General features: G+C 41.7%; 1 protein-coding gene across 4 annotated transcripts in view; it reads left to right on the top strand.

Annotated features, from left to right (window-relative positions):
• LOC129710868 (sodium-dependent serotonin transporter-like) overlaps positions 1-25,252 on the top strand; it is a 63,713-nt gene extending 38,461 nt beyond the window's left edge. For 3 of the 4 annotated variants that reach the window (XM_055658156.1, XM_055658157.1, XM_055658155.1), the window contains 6 exons: positions 3,879-3,991; positions 7,248-7,379; positions 8,531-8,630; positions 15,283-15,383; positions 18,952-19,119; positions 20,579-20,872. In XM_055658156.1, the coding sequence (XP_055514131.1) occupies positions 3,879-3,991; positions 7,248-7,379; positions 8,531-8,630; positions 15,283-15,383; positions 18,952-19,119; positions 20,579-20,644 (680 nt within the window). In that variant the 3' untranslated portion in view covers positions 20,645-20,872. Of the gene's footprint in view, positions 1-3,878; positions 3,992-7,247; positions 7,380-8,530; positions 8,631-15,282; positions 15,384-18,951; positions 19,120-20,578; positions 20,873-23,611 lie in introns of those variants that run through there. The other variant, XR_008725741.1, reaches the window with a different exon arrangement.
• The last annotated feature ends 1,347 nt before the right edge of the window (positions 25,253-26,599 follow it).

Raw genomic sequence — 26,599 nt, 5'->3', positions numbered from 1 at the left:
CACATGAGCCGTTCGGCTGCAGATCTCAGGAGAGGGTCGCGGATGGTGTTCCGAAGGTTGAGTAAGTCGAGATAAACTTCAGAACCAGCCCTGTGTGAGCATTCCATTAGTTCCTTTGCACTTTTTACTGCGCGCTCAGCCAGGCCGTTGGACTGCGGGTACTCGGGGCTGCTGGGAATGTGATGACAGTCCCAGTTTCTAGCAAAATTTCTGAAGAGCTGACTGGAGAACTGACGTCCATTGTCTGAGAGTAGCTTTAGGGAGGCTCCGTGGACAGAGAAGTGACGAGTTAGTTTCTGAAGGACCATGGCTGAGGTCGGGGTACTGAGCAGGTCGATTTCAAACCATCCTGAGTAAGAATCAACTAAAACCAGGTTTTGTTGGCCATGCCACTCGAAGATGTCGGCTGCTATTGTGGACCAGGGTAAGTCCGGAGTGGGGTGCGAGAGGAGTGGTTGTTTCTGTTGGAGCGGGGTCAAGCTATTGCAGATCGGGCAGACAGCAACCTTCTCTAGAATGTAGTTAGCCATGTCTGGCCAGAACAGCATTCCTTTCGTATGTTGAAGGGTTATTTCTGCAGCGGGATGGCCCCCATAGACAATGTCGAAATACTTGCTGTGAAGAGACTTTGAGATGACTGCCTTGTGTCCTTTCATTATCACGCCGTCCTGAATGACCAGTTCGTCACGGACATAGAAAATGGTTGGACAGCTTGTGGCTTGGTGCTGTTTGTCTGGCCAGCCGTGGCGGATGACTGACCAGTGATTGTAGTGTTTCATCTGCAGCTTTTTGTGACACTAGGATATCTAAACCGGCTGATGGGAGGCAGGAGACCATCATAACCGTGTACCCCTCATGCTCATCATCAGACAGGTGTTTTTTTTCGCAGGGTGGGTGAGGTGCCCGTCAGCTAAGTGCATGTCCTTACCACGTTTGTAGGTTAGTCTGATGTTATATCTCTGTAGTTGCATCATGCATTGTAAGCGCGCAGACAAAGGTTACTGCGAATAGCTCCTTTTCGATTTGAGCGTAGTGCTGTTCAGTGTCGGTCTTGTACGGGAGACATAGGCAACTGGTCTGGAACCCTTTCCGTCGTCTTGTAGGCAAGCAGCGCCCAGTCCATACCGGGAGGCATCACAGGTGAGGATGACGGGTAATTTGGAATCAAAGTATGCGAGGGTTGGAGCGCAAGACATTAGTTGTTTGAGGGTTTCAAATGCCCTCTGCTGGTGTTGGTGCCAGGACCAGTGCGTATCCTTGTGGGTCAGTTGTCGCAGCAGGGCTGATGGCTCGCTAAAGTTTGGGATGAATTTTCCAAAGTAGTTTACCATGCCAAAGAATCGTTGTAGAGCAGGCACGACCGTAGGTGCTGGCATTTCGTTCATGGCAATGGTTTTAAACAGGTCTGTCTTAAGACTGTTGTTGGTGAACACATGGCCCACATAAGTCACTTTGTCGACCCGAAACCTGCATTTGAGAGCGTTGAGTTTGAGATTTACCTCTCTGGCACGATCCAGGACCTGTTTCAGGTTTGAGTTGTGTTCTTGTGCATTGCGCCCGATGATCAGGATGTGGTCTACAATTATGTAACATGGGTAGCTATCAAAGAGTTGTTCCATAGTACGCTGGAAAATCTCACTGGTTGAATTTATGCCAAATGGCATTCGTAAAAATCGGTAGCTCTGAAGGGCGTCACGAATGTGGTTAACATGGAGAATGCATGGTCTAGTGGAATTTGCCAAAATTTGTTCTTTGCACCTAGGACAGAAAAAACTGGCTTTACCCAGGTTGGCATCGACTTCTTCCATCGTCCGCATTGGGTGGTGTGGCCGTTTGATGGCAGTATTTAAATCCTTAGGGTTGATGCAGATCCTTATTCCGTCTTTGTTCTTCTTAACTGCAGCAACCATGGTGGAGACCCAAGAGGAGGGGTCGTTGATAGGGGCTATTACACCCAGTGATTCCAATTTCTCTAATTCAACTTTGACACGGTCCTTCATTGCATTTGAGATTTTGTAAGGAGAATGAACGACAGGTATAACTTCCTTGTCGATCACAATGCTGTATTCTGTGGGAAGCTTGCCCAGCTGATTGTCGGAAAGGTCTTTGTATTGTTCCAGTGGCTGTTGGGCAGGATTTTGAGAGGTCGACAGCTGATACCGAGTTTTGCCGAAGAAAACTAGGTTCATATTACAGCATGCCTCATTGCCCAGAAAAATTCCAAGTTGTAAACTTGAGACGCTTGATGGGATTGTAGTGTAACTGTATCCACTGGTTGCAATGGATGAGCATGTCGCGGTCTTGGAAGTGGCATGTGGATGCAATGCTCTTGAGGGCACCAATGTATGATTCAACCGTTTCACCCTCTTGTTGGCTGCGAGAAAAAAAACTTGTGGTGCTCCACGATAACGTTGGTGCAAAGTTGGCACAGGTCTCTGAACTTTCGGAGGAGGCAGGCCAGGTCTCTGATGGACTCTGCTGTGGTCACAACATGTGTTACCGGATCAGTATGTTATGGGGCGTAGTGGAAATCCTGTGCCCGCCACATTGAGGAGAATTGACGCAACGGTAGGGTGGGCAGCATCAATGAAAATCCCGAATTCCACCTCGAAGATGCGCCACCGTTCACCGAAGCATCTGGTCTGCATAAGGAATTATCCATATGCGATGTAAAAAAAATAAAATAAAATAAATTCAGGCAAAATAGTTGGAGATGTGATTCAAGACTCTGACACCATGTTTATTGGCGGCGCAATAAATAATAACACATTCATGATGAAGTCCAAGTTTATTGCATCAAATACACTGGAGTATTTCAACAGCCAGCTACTTGCGTCTCGCTTACTAACTAGTGCCCGAGCGAGAGAGAGAGAGTCTTTGTGTAGTACCGTAATACCATGTAATGGGTGGCATGCATACTTGTGCGATGAAGGTTACAAATGGCATGAATTAATGAGGGTTATTCTACAATTCCTAGGTAGCTTTGCTCTGCAACGCTCCCTGTTTACCTGTGACGCCATTTTCAGGGAACTATTTTTCTCCACTCCTAAATCACTCGGCTCTACAACCTATCTACCTGTGAGGGCACTCTCAGGGAATAATGGACCAGCAGTCCTGGATGCCTCTGCTATCCAACACTCCCCAGAGCCCTACCATTCACTGTATAGGTCCTGCCCATGTTAGACTGCCCAATATGCAACCATTCCTCAGCCCACCTGGCCAATTGATCAAGATACTGCTGCAATTTATGTAAGGGATAGGAGTAGAATTCGGCCCATCAAGTCTACACCATTCAATCATGGCTGATCTATTTCTCCCTCCTAACCCCATTCTCCTGCCTTCTCTCCATAACCTCTGACACCCATACTAATCAAGAATCTATTTATCTCTTCCTTAAAAATAACCACTGATGGCCTCCACAGCCTTCTGTGGCAAAGAATTCCAGAGAATCACCTCTGACGAGAGAAATTTCTCCTTATCTCCTTCCTAAAAGAACGTCCTTTAATTCTGAGGCGATGAGCTCCAGTCCTAGACAATTCCACCAGTGGAAACATCCTCTCCACATCCACTCTATCCAAACCTTTCACTCTTCTGTATGTTTCAATGACGTCCCCCGCTTATTTGTCTAAACTCGAGCGAGTACAGGCTCAGTGCCGTCAAACGCTCATCATAGGTTAACCTACTCATCCCTGGGATCATTCCTCTGGACCTGCTCATCTTACCTCAGATATGGAGCCCAAAATTGCTCACAATATTCCAAATGCGGCCTTATAGAACCTCAACATTACATCCCTGTTTTTGTATACAAGCCCTCTTGAAATTAATGCTAGCATTGAGTTTGCTTTCTTTACTACCGAATACTTCTCCACTGCTTATAGGACCGAGTCTTCTCTTCATCTCCTGCGCAGAGGCATTGGCCAACATGCACGCATCCTCCTTCTACTCAGCCATCTTCTTCCTCATGCTCGTCACCATGGGTCTGGACACCACGGTAAGCATTGCCATTACTCATAATCACTCAGCCAGCAGCATAATCAAGGACCAGTCTCATCCCGGTCACTCCCTCTTCTCCCCTCTCCCATCAGGCAAGGCATACAGAAGTGTGAAAACGCACACCTCCAGATTCAGGGACAGTTTCTTCCTGGCTGTTATCAGGCAACTGAATCACTCTACCACAACCGGAGACCAGTGCTGAACTAATATTGACCTCATTGGTGACCCTCGCATTATCCTTGATCGGACTTTGCTGGCTTAACCTTGCACTAAATGTTATTCCCTTATCATGTATCTGTACACTGTAAATGGCTCGATTGTAATCATGTATATAGTCTTTCCGCTGACTGGTTAGCATGCAACAAAAGCTTTCCACTACCTTGGTACACGTGACTAAACTGAACTGAACTAAAATTTGTATTTCAACTCCGTTATAAGAAAGAGATGTTATACTTTAGCCATTTAGATTTCAGACATATAGCGTGGGAACAGGTCCTTCGGCCCACGAAGTCCGCGCCGACGTAACATGAGCGTTTGACCGCACTGTACTAGCTGGAGATTAGAAAGATGAGGAGGGTCCTCATTGAAACGAATCGAATAGTGAAAGGCCTCGATAGAGTGGATGTAGAGAGGATGTTTCCACTGGTTTGAATGTCAAGGACCAACGGGCACAGCCTAAGGATAAAAGGAAGTACCTTGGGAAAGGATACGTTGAGGGTTTTCTTTCGTCAGAGGATGGTGAATCTGTGGGATTCATTGCCACAGAAGGCTGTGGAGACCGAGTAAATGGATATTTTAAGGCAGATAGATTCTTGATTAGTACGGGTGTCGGGGGTTATGGGGAGAAAGCAGAAGAATGTGGTTAGGAGGGAAAGATAGATCAGCCATGATTGAATGGCAGAGTAGACTTGATGGGCTGAATGACCTAATTCTGCTCCCATGACTTATGAAATGGGCCCTTCAGACCATCGAGTCCATGTTGACTATTGATCACCCTTTCACACTAGTTTTATGTTATCCCACTTTCCATCCACTCCCTTCACCCTGGGGTCAATTTTGCAGAGGGCCGATTAATCTACAAACCTATATGTGTTTGTAGTGTGGGAGGAAACCCATGCGGTCACAGGGAGAATGTGCAAATTCCATACGGACAGCACCCGTAGTCAGTAGCAATGTTACAAAATTTTGAGATTTAAAAAATCAAGTCTGCAATTTATCCCATCAGATAAAGCATAAAAATAAGTTTAATTTGACACATAATTCACTTTCATATCTCAAGTAATAAAAACGTTATGGCCATTTTCATACTCAGAAATTAGCATCTTGTTCCCTATTGATTTTCTATGGACATAACAAAAAAGCTGTGATCATGGACAGTCAAAAGCCCATAACCTTCTTAAAAATTAAGAGAACTGAATGAAATTTTCAGTTATCATAGATTGAACCATTCTGAAACAAATATAAAATAATCTTACTTGGATGACCTGAAATTAAAGCATATAATTAGTTAGTTACCCAAATTGTAGCTAATTTCAAACTTCAATTACTAGATCTAAACATCTATCCATTTCTTAATAAATGATTAACATTTTTAAATAGCCTAAGTGTCCAAATAATATTCACAAATAATTCACAATAAAACATGATTTTTAAATCTCATTTACATTAATTTATAGGCCAAATGGAAGGAATTTAGTGTTCAATTGCTGTAAATTAAAGTCCATTTTAAATCGGCTTTCTAGTGGGATCCTGTGGAACGCGCTGGTTTAGAACGTTCACATTGCGCTGGATTTGTGCCCTCAAATGCCCAGAAAAATACTGCGGGATATAAAGAGCCCAAAATGAGCTACTCGCTATAGAAAACTTTATATACAGGGTTCTTAAGAAGCCCCTTTTAATGTAAAAATAAGGTACATACCTTTAATTGTTTGCTTTATAAAGCCCTGGGGCTGCGAGAGGTCGCGGGTTTAGAGAGTGATTTTTTAAACTACTATAACTATTATACAAGGCCATAAAAACTAATAATACCTTTTGCGACGGGGTCTTTCAGCGATTTTTCGTTAATGATTTACTAGGCTGAACATTTTCGATTGCAACAGCCTAGTAAAAATCGCGTTTTAAACCCGCCCCCTCTAAACAGCGTCAAAATCACACACACGGCCTGGGGCAGATTCTCAACGACGATTCAGGTAGGTTTTGTAACATACCTATAGTCAGGATAGAACCCGGGTCTCTGGCATTCTGAGGCACCAACTCTACCTGTTGCGCCACTGTGCATTCCCATTAAAAAATTAGTTTCACAGTATTGACAGTGAATGCAAAATTATTAGCATGATGACAGTTGGTATGTGATAGACACAAAATGCTGGAGTAAGTCAGCGGGACAGGTAGCATCTCTGGAGAGAAGGAATGGGTAATGTTTCGGGTTAAGACTTCTTGACCCGAAACGTTACCCATTCCGTCTCTGCAGAGATGCTGCCTGTCCCGCTAAGTTACTCCAGTATTTTGTGTCTATCTTCGGTGTAAACCAGCATCTGCAGTTCCTTCCTTCACTGTAGGTATGTTAAGTACAGTTCAGTTCAGTTTGTTGTCACGGGTACCGAAGTACAGTAAAAAGCTTTTGTTGCGAGCTGAACAGCCAGCGGAAAGAACATTTTGCTGAACACCTTCACTCAGTCCGCCTGGACCTACATGATCTCCCGGTTGCTAAACACTTTAACTACCCCTCCAAATCCCACACTGATCTTTCTGTCCTGCCTCGTCCAATGTCAGAGTGAGGCCAAATGCAAATTGGAGGAGCAAAACACCTCATATTTTACTTGGCAGCTTACACCCCAGTGATATGAATATTGATTTCTCTAACTTCAAGTAACTCTTGCACTCCACCTCTCTCCATCCCCCATCCAAGTCGTAACAGCTTCAAAGTCGTCTTGTTGAGTCTCATTGTCTGTAACTCGTTCTCACCTAGCCCACAGCTGACAGTGGCCTGTTTCCTTTATCATTGTTATATTTTTGCATATCTTTCATTCATTTGTTCTATATCTCTCTACCTCACCGTCTATATCTCTCGTTTCCCTTTCTCCTGACTCTCAGCCTGAAGAAGGATCTCGAACTGGAACGTCACCTATTCCTTTTCTCTAAAGATGCTGTCTTGACCCGCAGCATACTCCAGCTATACATGATATTCAACTTATAATTCATAGCGGTGAAATTCTTTCAGCATATTTTGGTAAGATGTTGTTTTGGATCTTTAGTTTTTAGGTCTGGAAGGTGTGATCACCGCAGTAATGGATGAATATCCGGACTTACTGAGAAAACGGCGAAAGTGGTTTGTGCTGGTACTGATCATAATCTGCACTCTGGGATCGATGAGCACCCTCACCTATGTAAGTGTAAAGGTCTAATCTTAATTGTTAAATCAAGAGTCAAGAGTGTTTTATTGTCATATGTTCCAGATAGAACAATGAAATTTTTACTTGCTGCAGCACAGCGGACTATGTACACCCAGTACACTGTAAACATGCAGTACACATAGTACACTGTAAACTGTTAAATATGGAGGCAGCTACATCTGTTTAGCACATGCTTGACTGGAATGGAAAGCACAATTGTAAGTGGGATTTTATTGATTCTGGTTTATTATTATTAAATATCAGTAGATATTTTTAAAGCAGAGATTGATAGATTCTTGTTTAGGAAGGGTGTCAGGGGTTATGGGTAGATGGCAGGAGAATGGGGTTAGGAAGGAGAGATAGAGCAGCCATGATTGAATGGTGGAGTAGACTTGATGAGCCAGATAGCCAAATTCTACTCCTATTCCTTACGACCTTATGTGGAATTCTCTGCCACAGAAGGCAGTGGAGGCCAATCCACTGGATGTTTTCAAGAAAGAGTTAGATTTAACTCTTAGGGTTAAAGGCATCAAGGGATATAGAAAAAAGTAGGAATGAGGTACTGATTGTAGATGATCAGCCAGGATCATGTTGAATGGTGGTGCTGGCTGGAAGGGCCGAATGGCATCTTATGACATCATATTACACATGAGTACAATCATGTCAAGAGGGGAGAGGAGAACTGAGGGTGGCAATGTGGCGCAGCGGTAGAGTTGCTGCCTCACAGCGTCACAGACAGGGACAGAAAACCACATTTTCAAATTTCTAATATTACTAGTGTTTAAAAAATTGCCCTTAAATTGTCACAAGGTCATAAGTGATAGAGAATCTTACCACACCTTGTGAGCAGTGCTGAACTACTATTTAATTCTTTGATGAACCTCTGACTTGATCGGGACTTTGCTGGCTTTACCTTGCACTGTACGTTATTCCCTTACCATGTATCTATACACGTTAAATGGCTCGATTGTAATAGTGTATAGTCTTTATGCTGACTGGTTAGCATGCTACAAAAAGCTTTTCACTGTACCTCGGTACACGTGACAATAAACTAAACTGAACTGTTGATGTTACTGAATTCCTAAGCCATTGTTCCTCTGCTCTGCAAACCATTCACAGCAAGGTCTTATTTACTTTCAATTCAGGGTGGAGTATTCGTGGTGAAATTCTTTGAAGTATATGCCACAGGAACCGCTGTTATTGTTGTGGTGTTTCTGGAGGCCATTGCTGTGTCTTGGTTTTACGGTAAGTTACTCTGCACTTGTGCAAGGCTGATTCCACATGTAGTGAGTGGGAAAGATCATAAAAAAATGTCCACAAACAATGGAATTAATTAGCGCTAGTTAATAAAAACTATGAACCATGATCTTATAGAGAGGAATAGATCGGGTAGAGAGTATTCATAAAGTGTTGATAACACTTTTACACGCCTTAATTGTGAAAAGGATGGAGACAAGAAGGAAAGGAGGCTCCCCAAGGAAGGAACAGGGGAAAGCCACAACCGCAGCCACAGCTTCTGGCTCTAGTATCATAGAAGCAATATCGAAAATGAACAATGAATTGAAAAATGAAATGAAAACAAGATTTGGCAGTTTGGAAGATGAATGGTGAAAGAGTTTCGACCAAATTGAAGGAAGTCCAAGGAAAACTGTCTTTGTTACAAGATGAACTTTGTGAACAAAAGGATCAAATTGATAACTTGCGAACCCTGGGCCGGGAGAGAGATTTGAAGATTGAAAAACTGGAACGGAGAATGAATGAAAATACTCGAGCACTTCAGCAATACAAGACTAAAAATATGGACCTGGAAAACAGAAGCCGTCATTTGAATTTGAATTGTTGGTTTGCCGGAAGGTCAAGAAGGAGATAATGTTATAAAATATGCTTTCAAAATGATAAAGGAAACTTTCAACATTGAGCACAATGAAAACCTTCCGTTTTATGATAACGCACACAGGATTGGGAAGAAATCTGGTAATAAACCGAGACACTTGATTATTCGGTTTCACTTTTTGCAAATGAAGGAGAATATTCTCCAGGCAGCAAAAATGTTGGGCGTGGTTGAATATAACGGATGCAAGTTTCGGTTTGTTCCTGATTATAGTTACGAGCTTTTGGAAATAAGAAAGTCCTTTCATAATGTAATGTCTGATCTGTTTAAGAAAAAGCTGTGCCCAGTCTTACCATACCCAGCTAGATTGCGTATACGTCTTTTCAACGGTAACACTCGATTTTTTAACAATCCTCAAGACGCTTCCAGCTTTTTTGAGAGTCACGAGGGGGAAGGGGAGTAATTGATAGCTGATTAAGTAATAATTGGAGATTTACTGTTCCTATTTTGACAACGTATCGTTTGATAATGATTAAGAATTTTAACTGGACGAGTTGTTTTTCTTTTATATATATACTAATTTTTAAGAATTTGTTTGTTAATTCATGTTTGCCTGTCGTTAGACAAACTAAGAGAACGCAGTTCTTGTTTTTCATATTTTGACCTTGGATAATACTATGTAGCACTTGCACATCTACTCCATTGCCAGCCTGTATTTTTTGTTTCTCTCCTTCAAACGATAACAATGAACGTGCTATGGCTCGGGAGTGGCAAAATACGATCTTCTCTACGTTGGGTGCGGTTGCTAGGAGAGATGGGGTTAGGGAAGGGAGTAGGTAGCTTACTGACTGTCTATTGGTCAGTTTCGGGCTTTACAGAGGGGGGGGGGGTATTTTGTTCTTTATATAGTGTTCTTCATTTGTGCAAAAGCTGAACTACAAAAATGTCTGAAATGTCGCCACTTCTGGCTCCGCCCCAGATTTTTCTTCTTCCAATATCATGAACTATTAGGCTTTAAGAAATTAACCCTACATACCACATGATTTTTACAAGCAATATGGATAAAGTTATTAACTTCCTTTCATGGATTGTGAATGGTTTGAACCATCCCATTAAGAGGAAAAAATGTTTAAAGTTCTTTACAGACTAAATGCTCAGATTATCTTTGTTCAGGAAACTCATGTAAGGCAAGATGACAATCTACCATTCTTCAATTTTGGAGAGGACAGCAGTTTCATTCAAATTCACAGGCTAAGGTGAAAGGAGTCTCTATTTTTATTGACTCCTCAATTCTGTTTGTTCACTATGAAATAATTTCTGATCCATATGGCAGATTTTTGATGATTACCGGTGCTCTTTATAAACAAAAAGTTGATATGGTGAATGTCTACGCACCAAAAATCACCCTGAGTTTTTTAAACAGTTAATTGTAACCTTTCCTAATTTAAATGAACACTTTTTAATAATGGGTGGAGATTTCAACTGCTGTCTGAACCCCTTGACTGACAGGTCTACATCTGATCAAGTGCTTCCAAATAAATCTGCTAGTTTTATTAATTCTTTTTTATTTGACTCTGGAATGTTAGAAGTTTGGAGATTCTTACACCCAAATGACAAATAGTTTTCTTTTTCTCTCATGTATATCATAGTTACTCTAGGATTGACTATTTTATAATAGATTCTCGGCTAGTTTCATCGGTCACTGCTTGTGAGTATGATGCAATTGCTATTTCTGATCACGCACCATTGAAACTATCAAATAAAAACTAAATAGAATCTTCCCTCAAATCTCTCCTATTTGTGATAAATGTCTACATCTAGATGCTAATTTAACATATACGTTTGCAAATTGTATAAAAATTAAACATTTCTGGACTGATATTTTTGAAATAATTTCAGAAGTTATTAATACAAAACTGGATCCAAACTCAAAATTAATAATACTTGGAATATCAGAAGTTTAACATTCACAACAAGCCAAAGAAATTTCCTCGACTACAGTATAATAACCGGGAAAAAATTAATATTAAAATTTTGGAAAGGCCCTATAACCCCCACAATTAAAATGTGGATTGTGGAAATGTCGGAGACCCTATATCTAGAAAGAATTAGACTTGTCTTAATGGACAAACAAGAACTTTTTGATAAAATATGGGCGCCATTCATTAATTATCTGACGGGATAGATTGGCCCAGCACGAAAACCCAACTGAAACTTGAACTCGGGATTAGATGAAAAGTCAAACTTTATAATCTACGAACCTATCTCCAAGGACGTATTATAAGTAATCCATTCCACCTTTTTTGTTTTTTTGTTATTTGTAACTCTTTATTCTCTCTTTCTTTCTTTTTCTATATAAAACAAAACACTAGAAGCAGAAGTAATCGACAATTGAAAATTTTAATAATGTATGACTGATGTATATGAAAAGTTTTTTTACTATAATATGTAACTATACTTTATAATATGTCTACTTCTAATAAAAATATTATTAAAAAAAAACAAAAAAAAAACTATCAATCAAACTACCTGATTCCAAGTTTAGTGCTAAACAATGGCAATTTAATGCTACTTTGCTTCAAGACTTAAACTTTATTAATTTTATGAAAGATCAGATTGCTTTTTACTTCTTGACAAACTACTGAAGAAATATCCAATGGTGTAGTCTGGGATGCTTTTAAGGCATACATTCGTGGACAAATTATTTCATACTCCGCGGGATTAAAAGAACAAACTCAAAAAGAAATACGTACACTAGCTGACGAGATCAAAGGAATTGATAAAAGATATTCAAAAGCTCCTAGTTTAGAGCTCTATAAGAATAGAGTTGAACTTCAATTGAGACATGATTTGTTATTAGTATCACCGATTGAGAATCAGCTACTTAAAACCAAAAGTCAATTTTATATACATGGCGAAAAATCTGGTAAATTACTTACTAATCAGTTGACAGCGGTGTCAACCAAGCGTCAGATTACTAAAGTGAGTAAACGGGATGGTACATTAACTGTAGACCATGACGAAATTAATAAATCCTTTCAGGAATTTTATACCTCCCTATACTAATCAGAATTTCCTACTGATTCCAATATAATGCATGAGTTTTTAAAGAAACTGAACTTACCATATTTACCATATAATGAATCTCTTGTTGCTGAACCCATCACGGAAGAGGAAATACAGAAAGCAATTATTTCAATGAATTTTGGTAAAGCTCCCGGTTTAGATGGGTTTACAGTGAATTTTTAAAGTATTTTTCAAATTTATTGTCTCCCTGGCTATGCAAGGTATTTAACGAAGCCTTTTTAAGGAATAGATTACCACAATCTTTTTATGAAGCATCTATTTCTTTAATTCTTAAAAAAGATATAGACCCTACTGAAGTGACATCATATAGACCTATATCAATGTTAAATGTAGATTTCAAAATTCTTTCCAAAATATTAGCTATGAGATTGGAAAATATTTTACCGCAAATTATCTCTGAAGATCAGACAGGTTTTATTAAAAATCGTTACTCATACTTTTTAGGAGATTAATGAATATTGTATATACAGAGTCAAATAAAACCCCAGAATGTGTCATCTCACTCAATGCCGAGAAGGCGTTTGATAGAGTAGCATGGGAATACTTATTTAATATACTTGAAAAATTTAAGATTGGTCCAAAATGTATTTCTTGGATCAAGCTGATATATCATATACCTCAGGATTCTGTATTTACTAATAATCAGAGATCCCCTTTTTTCAGGTTCTTTCGAGGTACTAGACAGAGCTGTCCCTTAAGTCCTTTATTATTTGATATTGCTTTGGAACCTTTAGCCCCTAATATTTTTGGTATTGTCCGCAGGAATAAGACACATTAAGCTATCTCTTTATGGAGATGATCTGTTATTATTCATTTCTAACCCTGAGAAATCTATTCTGGCAATAGTAGCATTACTTAATCAATTTAGTAGTTTTTATAGTTATAAACTAAATCTTAGTAAGAGTGAGCTTTTTCCATTAAATAATCTTGTTTCGAATTATGAACAGTTTCCACTTAGATTGACTACTGAAAGTTTTACTTATCTAGGTATTAAGATCACCAAGAAACACAAGGATTTATTTAAAGCTAATTTCATGCCTTTAATTGACCATATTAAACATCAGTTTACTAAATGGTCACCAATGTCCTTATCCTTAATTGGCCGAATCAATGCTATTAAAATGTTCATTTTAACTAAATTTCTGTATTTATTTCAGACGATACCAATTTTTATTGCCAAATCTTTCTTTGATATTATAGATTCCAAAATTTCTTCATATATATGGCAGAATAAAAATTCCAGACTCCATAAATCAAAAAAAGATGGTGGTTTGGCATTGCCGAACCTTAGATTCTACTATTGGGCAGTCAATGTTCGTTATCTAACATTTTGGACAAAGGATTTAGAAGATACCCGATGCCCAGGATGGATAAACCTTGAACGTGATCCTTACAAGGGCTATCATTGGCTTCTATTCTAGGGGCCACGTTACCTTTTACAATTATGAGATTGAATAAATATACGACTAACCCAATAATAAGACATACGTTCCGAATATGGTTTCAATTTTGTAAGTTTTTTGGACTAAATGATTTTATCTTATCGAGTCCTATCTTATCCAATTTTCTCTTCCAACCTTCTAGTACTGATCAAGTTTTTTTGTTATGGAAGAGGAAGGGATTAGTAGCTTTTCGTGATTTGTTTTTGGATGGTTGTTTTATGTCTTTCGAACAACTCTCCAATAAATCTAATTTACCTAATTGACACTTTTTTAGATATTTACAAATTAGACATTTTTTGAAGGCTACTCTACCCCTTTTTCCGCTACCACATCAAACCGAAATTTTGGATTTTTTTTACATTTGAACCCTTATCAGAATGGGTTAATAATGACTATTTATGATTTTGAAATTACAAATAGATATCTATATACTGTGTGTGTGTGTATGTCATTTTTTTGGCCTTTGATTCGTTACTCCGCCAAAACCAGATGCTAACATGCCGAGATTTTTACCATTTCGCTAGCTATTTCACTTTTACATTCGCTCATCCACTCCTCAACGACCCTGACCCCCCCCACTCCCTCATTTTTTCGCCTCCTGCTGGTCAGCGGCCATAACGGCTACTGCCGCCTGGCACTCCTCCAAAAACGCCGACATTTGTCCCATTTCGCTAGCGACCGACATTTTTCCCATTTCACTAGCGATTTTACTTCCTCCACTAACCCCCCCCCGGCACCGCTCTGTCACACTGGCCGAAGTCAAAGATCGCCTGCTCCCCATGCTGCTTTTCACCGTCCTCGCTGGCTTGCACTGTCCGAATATCCCGCGCGTCAACGGCCTGTCGGCCGGCAGGCGTATTGAGGGCGTACGAAGCGTCTTGAACCCTTGGTTAAATTTGATAAGATTTGGGGAAAATGTAATCAACACTTTCATACAACATAAATTGCTCCCTCTCTAACCGTTATAAAATCTATTTTACCTTTATATGGTGGAACGAACTTGACGAGAAACACTTAAATTGTTGAAATTCTCAGTTCAGATTCTGTTTTGCTTTGTTTTTTATTTATTTATTTATTTATTTCCCCCTTTTTTTTCCTTTAGTTTAGGGGGGTTTTGTTTCTTCCTTTTTTCCCTCTTTTTGTCTTTTTATCTTTGCGGTTTTTTTCTACATATATAAGTTTTCTTTTAAAGATTTAACTATATTTACCTAGAGACCGGGAGGTCCATATTCAATGTGTATTTTGATATATTAGTCTCATATTAGGTTATACCTGTTATTCATGTAATCCTGATCCCTATGTATCAATATAATTGTTATCTTTATCATTATTATTTTTGCTCCGTTTTTTATGTTTTGTTTATGTTTTTTTGGAAAAAAAACAATAAAAAGATTTTAAAAGAAAGAAAGGAAAGGAAGTTGGTTTGTGTGATGGTCTGGGCTGCATCCACAATTCGCTGCCCCTTTACATTGTGTTTTGTTCAAGTGTTTGCTCAACATGTGTTGATTCATGTTCACTTTTTGTCTCAATGCTTTAGGTATGAAACAATTCTGCAAAGATATTAGTGAAATGATTGGGTTCACTCCTGGGAAATTATGGCAGATATGCTGGGTCGTTATTAGTCCAGTTTTTCTAATGGTAAGATTACTTGTTCCATTCTTCCCACGGTTGTTAAGTTCTGTCAGAGCAGGGGTGGGGGGGAGTGGTAGAAGCATCTCCTGAGTTAATGCCTTGCAATAGAGATCTGTCTGAAGAAATGTTATCTGCAAGACATGGACATTACCCCGAAGATAGACACAAAAAGCCGGAATAATTCACCAGGACTGGCAGCATCCGTGGAGAGAAGGAATGGATGACGTTTTGGGTCGAGACCCTTGTTCAGACTGAAAGTCATGGGAAAGGGAAACAAGAGATATAGAAGATGGTGTAGAAAGGGAGATGTAGAACAATGAATGAAAGAGATGCAAAAAAGTAACGATGATAAAGGAAACTGGCCATAAAGGAGACGTCTTGACCCTAAACGTCACCCATTCCATCTCTCCACAGATGCTGTCCTTTTTTACTTCAGCATTTTGTGTGTATTTTCGGTTTTAACCAACATCTGTTGTTCCTTCCGACACATTGTTAGCTATTTGTTGGGTGAAAATAAGAAGCTGGTGTGACTTGGGTGGGGGAGGAATGGAGAGAGAGGGAATGCCAGGGCTACCTGAGTTAGAGAAATCAATAGAAGGAATGTGTGACATTTCAGGTTGAGACCCTTCTTCAGACTGAAGATCGTCACCCATTCCTTCTTTCCAGAGATGCTGCCTGTCCCGCTGAGTTACTCCAGCATTTTGTGTCTATCGTTGGTGTAAACCAGCATCTGTACTTCCTTATTATGCATTCTATTGATGGAGGCTTTGGAGAGGGTGTAGAGGAGGGTTCCCAGAATGATGTGGGAAAGAATGGCAGATACTCGTTGTACACCGAAGATAGACACAAAATGCTGGAGAACTGAGCGGGTCAGGCAGCATCTCTGGAGGGTTTTAGCTGCAGGGAGAGGTTGGACAGCCTTGGTGTGTAGAAATGAACTACAGATGTGCGTTTAAACCGAAGATAGACAACAAAGTGCTGGAATAACACTGCGGATCAGACAGCATCTCTGGACAAAAGTATGGGTGATGTTTTGGGTCAGGACCCTTCTTGAGTCTGACTTTGTGTCTATTTTTGGACAGATTAGGTTTGTTTTCTCTGGAATGCCAGAGGTTGAGGGGAGACCCCGATAGAAGTAAATATAAATCATGAGTGGCATAGATAAGGTAGACAGTCAGAACCCTTTTTACCCAGGATGGATAAATCAAACACTTGAAGGCATAGTTTGAGGTGAGCGGGGCAAAGTTTGAAGCAGATGTGAGGGGCAAGTCTTCTGGCAAAAGCTGTTTGGCAATAAATGGCGGCAGCTGGTTATGAATGTGGTAATTGCTTCAATGCTGGTATTGCAAATATTAATAAATGATACAATTTATTAATAATTCATTGTATTAGTTAATATTATATATTTATTTGTTCAACCATAGATCTGTTAAGCTGCAGCAAGTAAACATTTCATTGTTCCAATGGTGTGTTATTGTCGCACGTGCAAAGGGCAAACACACAGTGAAATTATTTTCTTACAAACAGTCCAGTAGAGTATTGCCATATCTAAACACAAATCCCGATTAGGAAACTACAGAAATAGTCCACTATTGCCCGCATGGAATAGCAATGTTACACAATGTTGAGATTTTAAAAATCAAGTCTTTAATTTATCCCATCAGATAAAGCATAAAAAGAAGATTAATTTGACACCTAATTCACTTTCATATCTTCAGTATTAAAAATGTTATGGCCATTTTCATACTCGGAAATTGGCATCTTGTTCCCTATTGCTTTTTCATTGACTTAATACAAAAGCTGTGATCGAGAACATTTAAAGGCTGATAACTTTCTTAACATTTAAGAGAACTAAAATAAATTTTCAGTTATTATAGATTGAAGCATTCTGAAACAAATATGAAACAATCTTATTTAGATGACTTGAAATTAAAGCATATAATTAGTTAGTTACCTAATTGTAGCTAATTACAAAATTCAATTACTAGATCTAAACATCTATCAATTTCTTAAGAATAGATTAACATTTTTAAATAGTGTCCAAATAACATTCACACAAGAATTCAGAATATAACATAATTTTTTAAATCTCATTGTCATGGGTTTATAGGCCAATTGGAAGGAATTTAATGTTTAATACCTGTAAATTAATGGCCGTTTAAATCAGCTTGTGAGTGGGATTTTCTGGAATGGGACCATTTAGAACGTTGAGATTGCGGTGAATTTATACCCCCATATCGGCAGCAAATACATTGCCAGTTCTTCGGGGGAAACAAATCACCGTTTCGCAACTTAAAATGTGAATTAAATGCATCTTAAGAAACACTTTTATACATAAAAAGAAACTACTTTCTTTTACCTGGTCCTCCATAAAATCCGTCCCAGTTGTCGGCAGTGACGGCTTCAGAAGCTGCTTTTAAAATCATTCCAGCGATTAACTTGTCGGGTGAATTAAAAAAAAAAAACACACAGAATGGCTGTAGGGACGATTCTTTAGCAAAATCTTGAACCAACAAATATAATTCAGGACCAGGTTGGGGCAAAAACCCCCCCCCCGCTTTAACCCCCCCCCCCCCCCCCCCTCAAACGCACCAAAATTGCGCACACGACCAGTGGCAGAATTACAGCGCCGCTGAAGGTAAGTTTTGTAACATACCTACATGGAAGAGGCACCATGTTTTGGAACAATTTTAGAAGTCCATTCCGTGCTCTAGTTTTTTAAACAAAAATAAATGTGATCAATTATTGAAAGAATAATATGTACAATACAAAACAACACCAAACAAACCTTCCATTGACTCCATCTACACCTCATGCTGCCTCAGCAAGGCCAGCAGCATAATCAATTACCAGTCTAATCCTGGTCACTCCCTCTTCTCCCCTCTCCCATCAGGTAAGAGGTGCAGAGGTGTGAAAACACACACCTCCAGATTCAGGGACAGTTTCTTCCCGGCTGTTATCAGGCATCAGAACCATCCTACCACAACCAGAGAGGGTCCTGACCTCCCATCCAACTCATTGGAGACCCTCAGACTATCTTTGATCGGACTTTATTGGACTTTATCGTGCACTAAAATTATTCACTTTATTCCCTTTTTCCTGTATCTGTGCACCATGGGTGGCTCGATATTAATCAGGTGTAGTCTTTCCGCTGTCTGGTTAGCTCACAAGAAAGGCTTTTCACTGTGACAATAAACTAAACTTAAACTCAGTTGTTATGTAACTATGTATCGCTTCCAGTAGAATCATTCGGGATGTGGAATTAATTTTCAATTATTAAACTCTGACAATATTAAACCCTTTTAGTTCTGATCTATTAGCTCTCAATAAAAAAGCAAATATGAACATTTAACACATCTGCACATACAGGTATTTCTTGCCAAAACTATTGTTGTTTTGTCAAACGCTTGTGATGTCAGTGCTTAATGGAACATCAAAGTTAAAATTGATCAGAAAAATTAAACTTCTTGGTAGCACTACTTATTTTCCTTTCTAATTAAAGAGTTGCATGTGTTTAGATTTGTGTTTGTGCCTCTGTTTTCATTGACGCTTGTCCTATTATTTTTCCCAACAGTTCATCATTATCAGTTTGCTGTCAACTCCGATAGAAAATAAACTCTTTAATTACACCTACCCTCACTGGACTAAAGTGTTGGGCAATTTCATAGGCGTGTCCTCAGTTATCTGGGTTCCAATCTATATGATATATAAAATCATCATTACACCAGGAACACTTGGAGAGGTAGGAGGCAAACAGTCAACTAACTATTTTAACATTCGGTGGCGCAGCGGGCAGAGTTGGTGCCTCACAGCACCAGAGACCCGGGTTCGATCCTGACTACGGGTGCTCTCCGTACAGAGTTTGGGCCAGGTTCCGTGCTGTATCTCTAAAATAAACTAATTAGCATAGCGCGACACTGGTGCAGTGGGTAGAACATCTGCGCTTGTGTCCTGAGTTCGATCCTGACTGTGTGGAGTTTGTACGTTCTCCCTGTGATCTGCGTGGGTTTTCTCCATGTGCTCCGGTTTCCTCCCACATCCCAAAGACGTGCAGGTTTTTGTAGGTTATTTGGCCCTCTAAATTGTCTCTAGCGTGTAGAGAGTGGATGCGAAAGTGGGATAACGTAGTTTTAAGGTGAGATTGACAGATTGTTGATTAGTACGGGTATCAGGGGTTTATAGGGAGAAGGCAGGAGAATGGGGTTTCGAGGGTGAAGATAGATAATAATAATAATAATAATAATAAATTTTATTTTTGGGCGCCTTTCAGAAATCTCAAGGACACCTTACAGAGATTAACAAGAATAATAAAACATATAATCGTAATAAAATAAATAATAAAGACATCACAGAAACACAAATTAAAAACAGAATTCAATCCAAAGACAAAAAAAAAATCAAAACACAATGTGAAGAGAGAGCAGCGGCAGCTAAAGCGCGCCAGCGTCCACTGTTTACTTACAGACAAAAAATCATCCCCCCACAATGGTTACCACTGTGGGGGAAGGCACAATGTCCAGTCCCCATCCTGAGTTCACCCAAAGTCAGGCCTATTGAGGCCACCGCAATTGCCTCTACGGAGGCCCGATGTTCCTGGCCGTTCTCACCGGGTGGTGTTGCCCCGGCGTCGGGAGAGTCCTCTCAGCGGCTGGGCCACCTGGAACGGCCGCTTCCTGACTGGGGACCGCGGCTTCCGAAGCCGACAAGGCCGCGCCGGTTTGGAGCACCCATGCTCCCGATGTTAGAGTCGGCGCTGCCCGCTCTGCTCCGCAGACCCGCAGCCCAAAGGTGTTGAACTCGGCGGTCACAGCTCACCGGAGCTCCAGCGCGGCGACCCAGGCAAGGCATCGCCCACTCCGCTCCGCGATAGCGCCCCAGCGCTGTGCCGCCACCGAAGCTGAGGTGCTGGGCGGTCCCTGCCAGGAAACGGCGCCCCACGCCCGCTGGTAGGCCACGAGGACGGGTTAACGGGGCAGCCCGGAGAAAAAGCTGCCTCGCCGACCAGGTAGGGACCTAGAAGTATAATTACCTCCTTCCCCCCACATTAGAAAGTCCATTCTCCAACAGACAAAGGACAGGACTTACTAAAACTCCAAATAAAATCAGGCATGATTGAATGGCGGAGTAGACTTGATGGGCCAAATGGCCTAATTCTGCTCCTATGACATCACCTAATAACATGTTTTTGATTGTTTTTACAGAAAATCTCGAAAAGCATAACGCCTGAGAGCAGTGTAATCGTATCCTCTATAGATTTGGTCCACTAGAATGCCATTTGATCAACAATTATTGGTGTACTTTACTTCTTGGACTAACTGTTCCAATCAGCAAGAGGTATTACAAGGTCAAAGAACCAAACCCAGAGTAACAGCACTTGTCTCCAGAGAGCGCCTCTAACTGTAACTTTAGAGATATTAGTATTTAATTCCAAAATATGTTTAAATTGTCTTTTTATTGTACTGGGACATATTACGTATTGAAATTACTCAATAAGAGTTAGACATTCTAATTTCTCTTTACTGCTTCTCTTTACTGATAACAAATACCATGTGACTGTTGCTATGTTCTATTATGTAGCTTGTGTATTTTAATTGAGGAAATTGGGCGGCACAGTGGAGCACTGGTAGAGTTGCTGCCTCACAGCGCCAGAAACCTGGGTTCAAACATAACTAAGGGTGCTGTCTGTACGGAGTTTGCACATTCTCCCCGTGACCTGCATGGGTTTTCTCCGGGATCTTCAGTTCCCTCCCACACTCCAAAGACTTACAGGTCTGTAGGTTAATTGGCTTCCGTAAAAATTGTAAATTGTCCCAAGTGTGTGTTGGTTATTGTTAGTGTATGGGGTGATCGTTGGTCAGCGCGGACTCGGTATCTAAAAACTAAAATAATTTTGTATTTATACATGAACAATTTATTACTGAATTACAAGAGGGTTTTTTTGTATATTGCATATTATTAATTTGCTGTTACAATGTAACAATTCACATCAAAATTAAGTAGGGTTTTCTGCTTTAAATATTAGGGAAGAAATACATTTGATGATTTTTACAAGGCATTCTAATATACGCCTGGGAAAGGAGACAAATGCTGTACTACCTCAGCGGGTCAGGCAGCATCTCTGGAGAGGAATAGGTGATGTTTCAGGTTGGAACCCTTCTTCAGACTCGGTCTGACCCTGACCTGCTGAGTTACCCCAGTGTTTTGTGTCCAGCATTACTAGTTTAATTATAACATTAATATCCTCATAGAATCATAGAGTGATACAGCGTGGAAACAAGCCCTTTGGCCCAACTTGCCCATGCCAGCTAACATGAATCATCTACACTAGTCCCATCTGCCTGTGTTGGGTCCATATCCCTCAAAACATGTCCTATCCAAGTACCATTTTGGTGCAACTTCAGGAGCACAGCCCGGACAACCAGACATAGAAACAAGATGAGAGTTTTAGTAATATGCTAGACCAAGTGGGACCCGTTGGGTTCCTGTCACATGGGAGATCTGGTCCCCCAACGCAATATTTTAACTCTGACCCATAGCTCCCAACTGCGCATGCTGGGCTGATGGGGCCGCACTAATGACAGAGGTTAAGTTAAAGTTAATAACTTTGCGTTTAATATTTCCATTACCTCGCCATCCCTCTTTCTACCCCTATCCTCCTGCATTACCCTTTATCCAGCAGAACTCCTCCCCCTGATCATGACCCTTCCTCTTCTTTCCCCTCCTCTTCCCCTCTCACCTCTCTCTCATTTCCCCTACCCTCAGTCACTCCCTCCTTCCCTCCATAACCCTTCTCCCCTCCCTACACCCCTCCTCTCCCTCTATCCCCCCCCACTCTTCATCTTCCCCTATCCCACCCCCCCCACTCTCCCGCCTCACCTCCCCCACTGCCCTCCTTTCCCTCTATCCCCCACTCCCTACTTCGCCCACTCCCCCCCTCCTCTCCCTCCCTACCCCCTCCTCTCCCTGAATCCACCCCCTTTTCCTCCTCACCTCCCCAGGATGTCACTGTAAACCACCGCCAGTCCCGTTTTCTCCACCACGTAAGTGAGGAAGTTGTACCTTCGGCCCACCGTGTCCGCACCGTCCAGCGATCCCCACACATTAACACTATCCGACACAGACTTGCGACCATTTACATTTATACCAAGCCAATAAACCTACAAATTTACGTCTTTGGAGTGTGGGAGGAAACTGAAGAACTCGGAGAAAGCCCACACAGGTCACGGGGGGAATGTACAAAGCCCTTTCTGACAGCACCCGTAGTCAGGATCTCTGGTGCTGTGAGGCGGCAACTCTACCGCTGCGCCACTGTGCCGCCCCTGGTTCTTTATATTTATCGAGGCAGGCTGGTGAAAACTTGGCACTTATTCAAGATGAAATGAAGGGAAGATGCTTTGAGAAGAGGAGATAGATGAGACAAGCGGATATCACACAAACCATTCAGCTCATCATCTCCACACAGATAAAAGAGCTATACACAATCTAATTCCTAGTTAGTCATAGAGCCATACAACATAGAAACAGGCCCTTCAGCTCAACACTTCCATGCCCATCAAGGTGCTTTATCTAAGCACGTAGGTCCACATCCCTCTAAACGTTTCCTGTCCAAATGTCTTTTAAATGTTCTGATAGTACCTGGCTCTATGGCTTCCTCTGACAGCTCATTCTATATACCTGTTTGAAAAAGTTGCCTCTCGGGTTCCTATTAAATCTTTCCATTCTCACCTTGAACCTATGCCCTCTAGATCTTGATTCCCCCGAGTAAGGGGAAAAGACCAGAGTATACATAGGTTTAAAGCGAAGGCATGACTCATTTCCCCTCATCCCCCAGCATTCCTCCCCCTTCCTACACCCCCCTCCCATTCCCCCACACCCCCCACCAGGCACACTCCTTTCCTCCCCTCCCCCCCTCCCACACATGATAAGGAGGGGGAGGAGTGCTGGGGGATGAGGGGAAATGAGCCGCACCTTCACTTTAAACCTATGTCCTCTGGTCCTCGATTCATCTACTCTGGGCAAGAGACTCTGTGCATCTACCTGATCTATTCCTCTCATGAGGAACAGCGTCTGCAGTTTCTTCCTGTCCACCTATTGACTGTAAAGGCAAGAAAGTGCTGTCCGAGTCCAATTTAAAACCCAGTAACAGTACTAATTGACAGTTGCTTGAATGAATTGACAATCTGTAAAAAGATTTATAAATTTAATCTCAAGTGTTTTATTATCCTCCTTTGTAGGCTTCTGCTTATGATTATATACGAGGGATTTCAGATGATAATTTCATCTTAGTAAGTCTGCTTGTCTGGGCAGTAAGAGCTACAGAATTGCATACAATGTGGTTTATGCATATTGTTTCTGCAGTCACATCATGCATGCTGCAACATTCACATGACCTTGACTTTGGTGGTCAGGGCTATGCAAGAAATATTTAAGGCAGAGATTAACAGATTCTTGATTCTTGATTAGTAATTGGCCTATCCCACTTAGGTGATTTTTCAGCAGACTGCCGGCGACTGTCAAGTTGCCGGCAGTCGCCTGAAAAACCGGCAACTGGAACGGCGACTGTCAGAGTGGAACACACACACACACACACACACACACACACACACACATCGCTTCCTTCACCAGCCCGTTATGCAGGCGGGGTACAGGGCAAGCGGGGTGAGAGCTGTCTAAATTCACATGGTGTAAAGCCAAGGTGAAACAGACACACACCGCGATGAACAGGAAGGTTGGCGCTGAAAAAAGACAGCTAAAGCACAGTGTACGGTAAGTCCTTTAAAAGGGGAGGGGGGGCAAAGGAATGGAGATAGCTTTTAAGAAGCCAGAGATGCACGGCTGTGAAGCTCAGCAGACATTTAATATTACCGGCCAGTTATCCTTGGTTCTGAAAACGACCACTTACTGTTTTTTTTCTCCCAGTGAGCCAATGAAATTCACGTCAGCACCGGCTACAACCTACGAGAACCTTCGACCTCCTGGCGACCCATCTACAGCTCGAGAATTCTCGCTACTCTCCATTGCGGCTTCATTCAAGTTGCCGCTAATTTTTCAACATCCTGAAAAATTCATGGCGACCATAATGAGGCTGCGACTAGTTCCCAGAATGCGGGAACTCACCACCATAAAGGTGACTCCCCGGCAACCACCCGCGAACATGTGGTCGCCTAAAAAGTCGCCTAAATGGCACAGGCCCATAAGGGTGTCAGGAGTTATAGAAACATAGAAAATAGGTGCAGGAGTCGGCTATGTGGCCCTTCGAGCCAGCACCACCATCCAATACGATCATAGCTTATCATCCAGAATCAGTAGCCCGTTCCTGCTTTCTCCCCATATCCCTTGATTCTGGTAGCCCCAAGAGCTAAATCTAACTCTCTTGAAAATATCCAGTGAATTGGCCTCCACTGCCTTCTAGTGGCAGATAATTCCACAGATTCACAACTGTCTGGGTGAAAATGTTTTTGCTCACACAGTCCTATATAGCCTACCCTTTATTCTTAAACTGTGATCCCTGGTTTTGAACTCCCCCAACATGGGGAACATTTTTTCTATATCTAGCTTGCCCAATCCCTTAAGAATGTAATATGTGGCTGTAAGATCTCCTATCATCCATTTAAATTCCAGTGAATACAAGCCCAGTCGATCCATTCTTTCATCATATGTCAGTCCCACCATCCCGGGAATTAACCTGGTGAACCTACGCTGCACTTCCCGCAGGAGAATGGGGTTACGAGGGAAAGATATCTCTAAATTAAAACTAACATAATGTTCCCCTCTATCTGACGGGAGTTCTGTGAGACGCTCTCTCACCGTTAAGACCATGTTATCCACCCACCCCCACCCCTTCACCGGTATCACTCACTGGGCTTTGACCCACCCACAACAGTTTTCTCTCCCCCCTACCTCTGAAGAAGTTTCCTGATTGGAAATGTGTACAATTTTACCAGTCAATTTACCTACAAACTGTACGTCTTTGGAGTGTGGGAGGAAACCAGAGCACCCGGAAAAAGCCCACAGGTCATGGGGAGAACGTGCAAACTCCGTACCGATAGCACCCGTAGTCAGAATCGAACCGGGGTTTCTGGCGCTGTGAGGCAGCAACTCTACCACTGCACCACCATACCGCCTCGTTAGTACCAGGATGTTCTGGTGCCAGTCCCAAATTCAGGTCACCCTCTAGGTCATGAACAAGCTGTGTTTTTACAGAGGTCCTTCAGTAGATTTTTGTCGGAAAGCACACAAAAATCACTCGCTATTATAACCATAACTGTGTAGAAACAAGGAACATGCTGGAGTAACTTAGCAGGTCAGGCAGCACCCTCCCCCGGAAAACGTGAATAGGCGGTGTTTCTGTTTGGGACCCTTCATGTGTGGAATTCATTGCCACAGAAGGCCGTGGAGGCCAAGTCAATGGATATTTTTAAGATAGATTCTAATTAGTACGAATGTCAGGGGTATTGCGGATAAGGCAGGAGAATGCGGTTAGGATGGATAGATCAGCCGTGAGTGAATGGCGTAGAATGGCCTTAATCTACTCTTATCACTTATGAACGTGAATCAGTCTGAAGAAGAGTCCTGACCTGAAACGTCGCCTATCCATGTTCTCCAGAGATGCTGCCTAACCCGTTGAGTTACTCCAGCACTTTGCGTCTTTTTTCCAGTGTTGCAATGAATGGCATCAAAAGCACACAAGCCTGACCATGAAGAACATTTAGTAAAGGTGGAAAGAGAAAACTAATTAAAAAGAATTAATATGAGTGCATGTGTTGGACTTGAATTTTAGTTAAGTTTAGTTTGGAGATACAATATGGAAATAGGCCCTTACGTCGACTGAATGCGCGCCGACCAGCGATCCCCGTGCACTAACGTTATCCCACACGCTAGGGACAATTTACAGAAGCCAATTAACCTACAAACCTGTACATCTTTGGGATATGGGAGGAAACTGGAGCACCCGGAGAAAACTTAAGCGGCCACAGGGTGAACATACAAACTCTACAGACAGCACCCACCCATAGTCAGGATCAAACCCGGATCTCTGGCGCCACCGTGCTGGTGCTGGAGGATTATATGCTGTATGCGATGGCTGATGGGGTGGAAGGTGAGGACAACGGGGACTCTGTCCTTGGGGAAGTGGGAGTGAGAGCGGAGTTGCGATTTATCGAGGAGACTAATGAGAGCCTCATCTATAATGGAATAGGGGAATCCCCGTTTTCCTAAAGAAT

This window comes from Leucoraja erinacea, chromosome 28 (genome assembly GCF_028641065.1).
Source record: "Leucoraja erinacea ecotype New England chromosome 28, Leri_hhj_1, whole genome shotgun sequence".
NCBI lineage: Eukaryota > Metazoa > Chordata > Chondrichthyes > Rajiformes > Rajidae > Leucoraja > Leucoraja erinaceus.
This window is presented reverse-complemented; position numbering and strand designations above follow the sequence as displayed.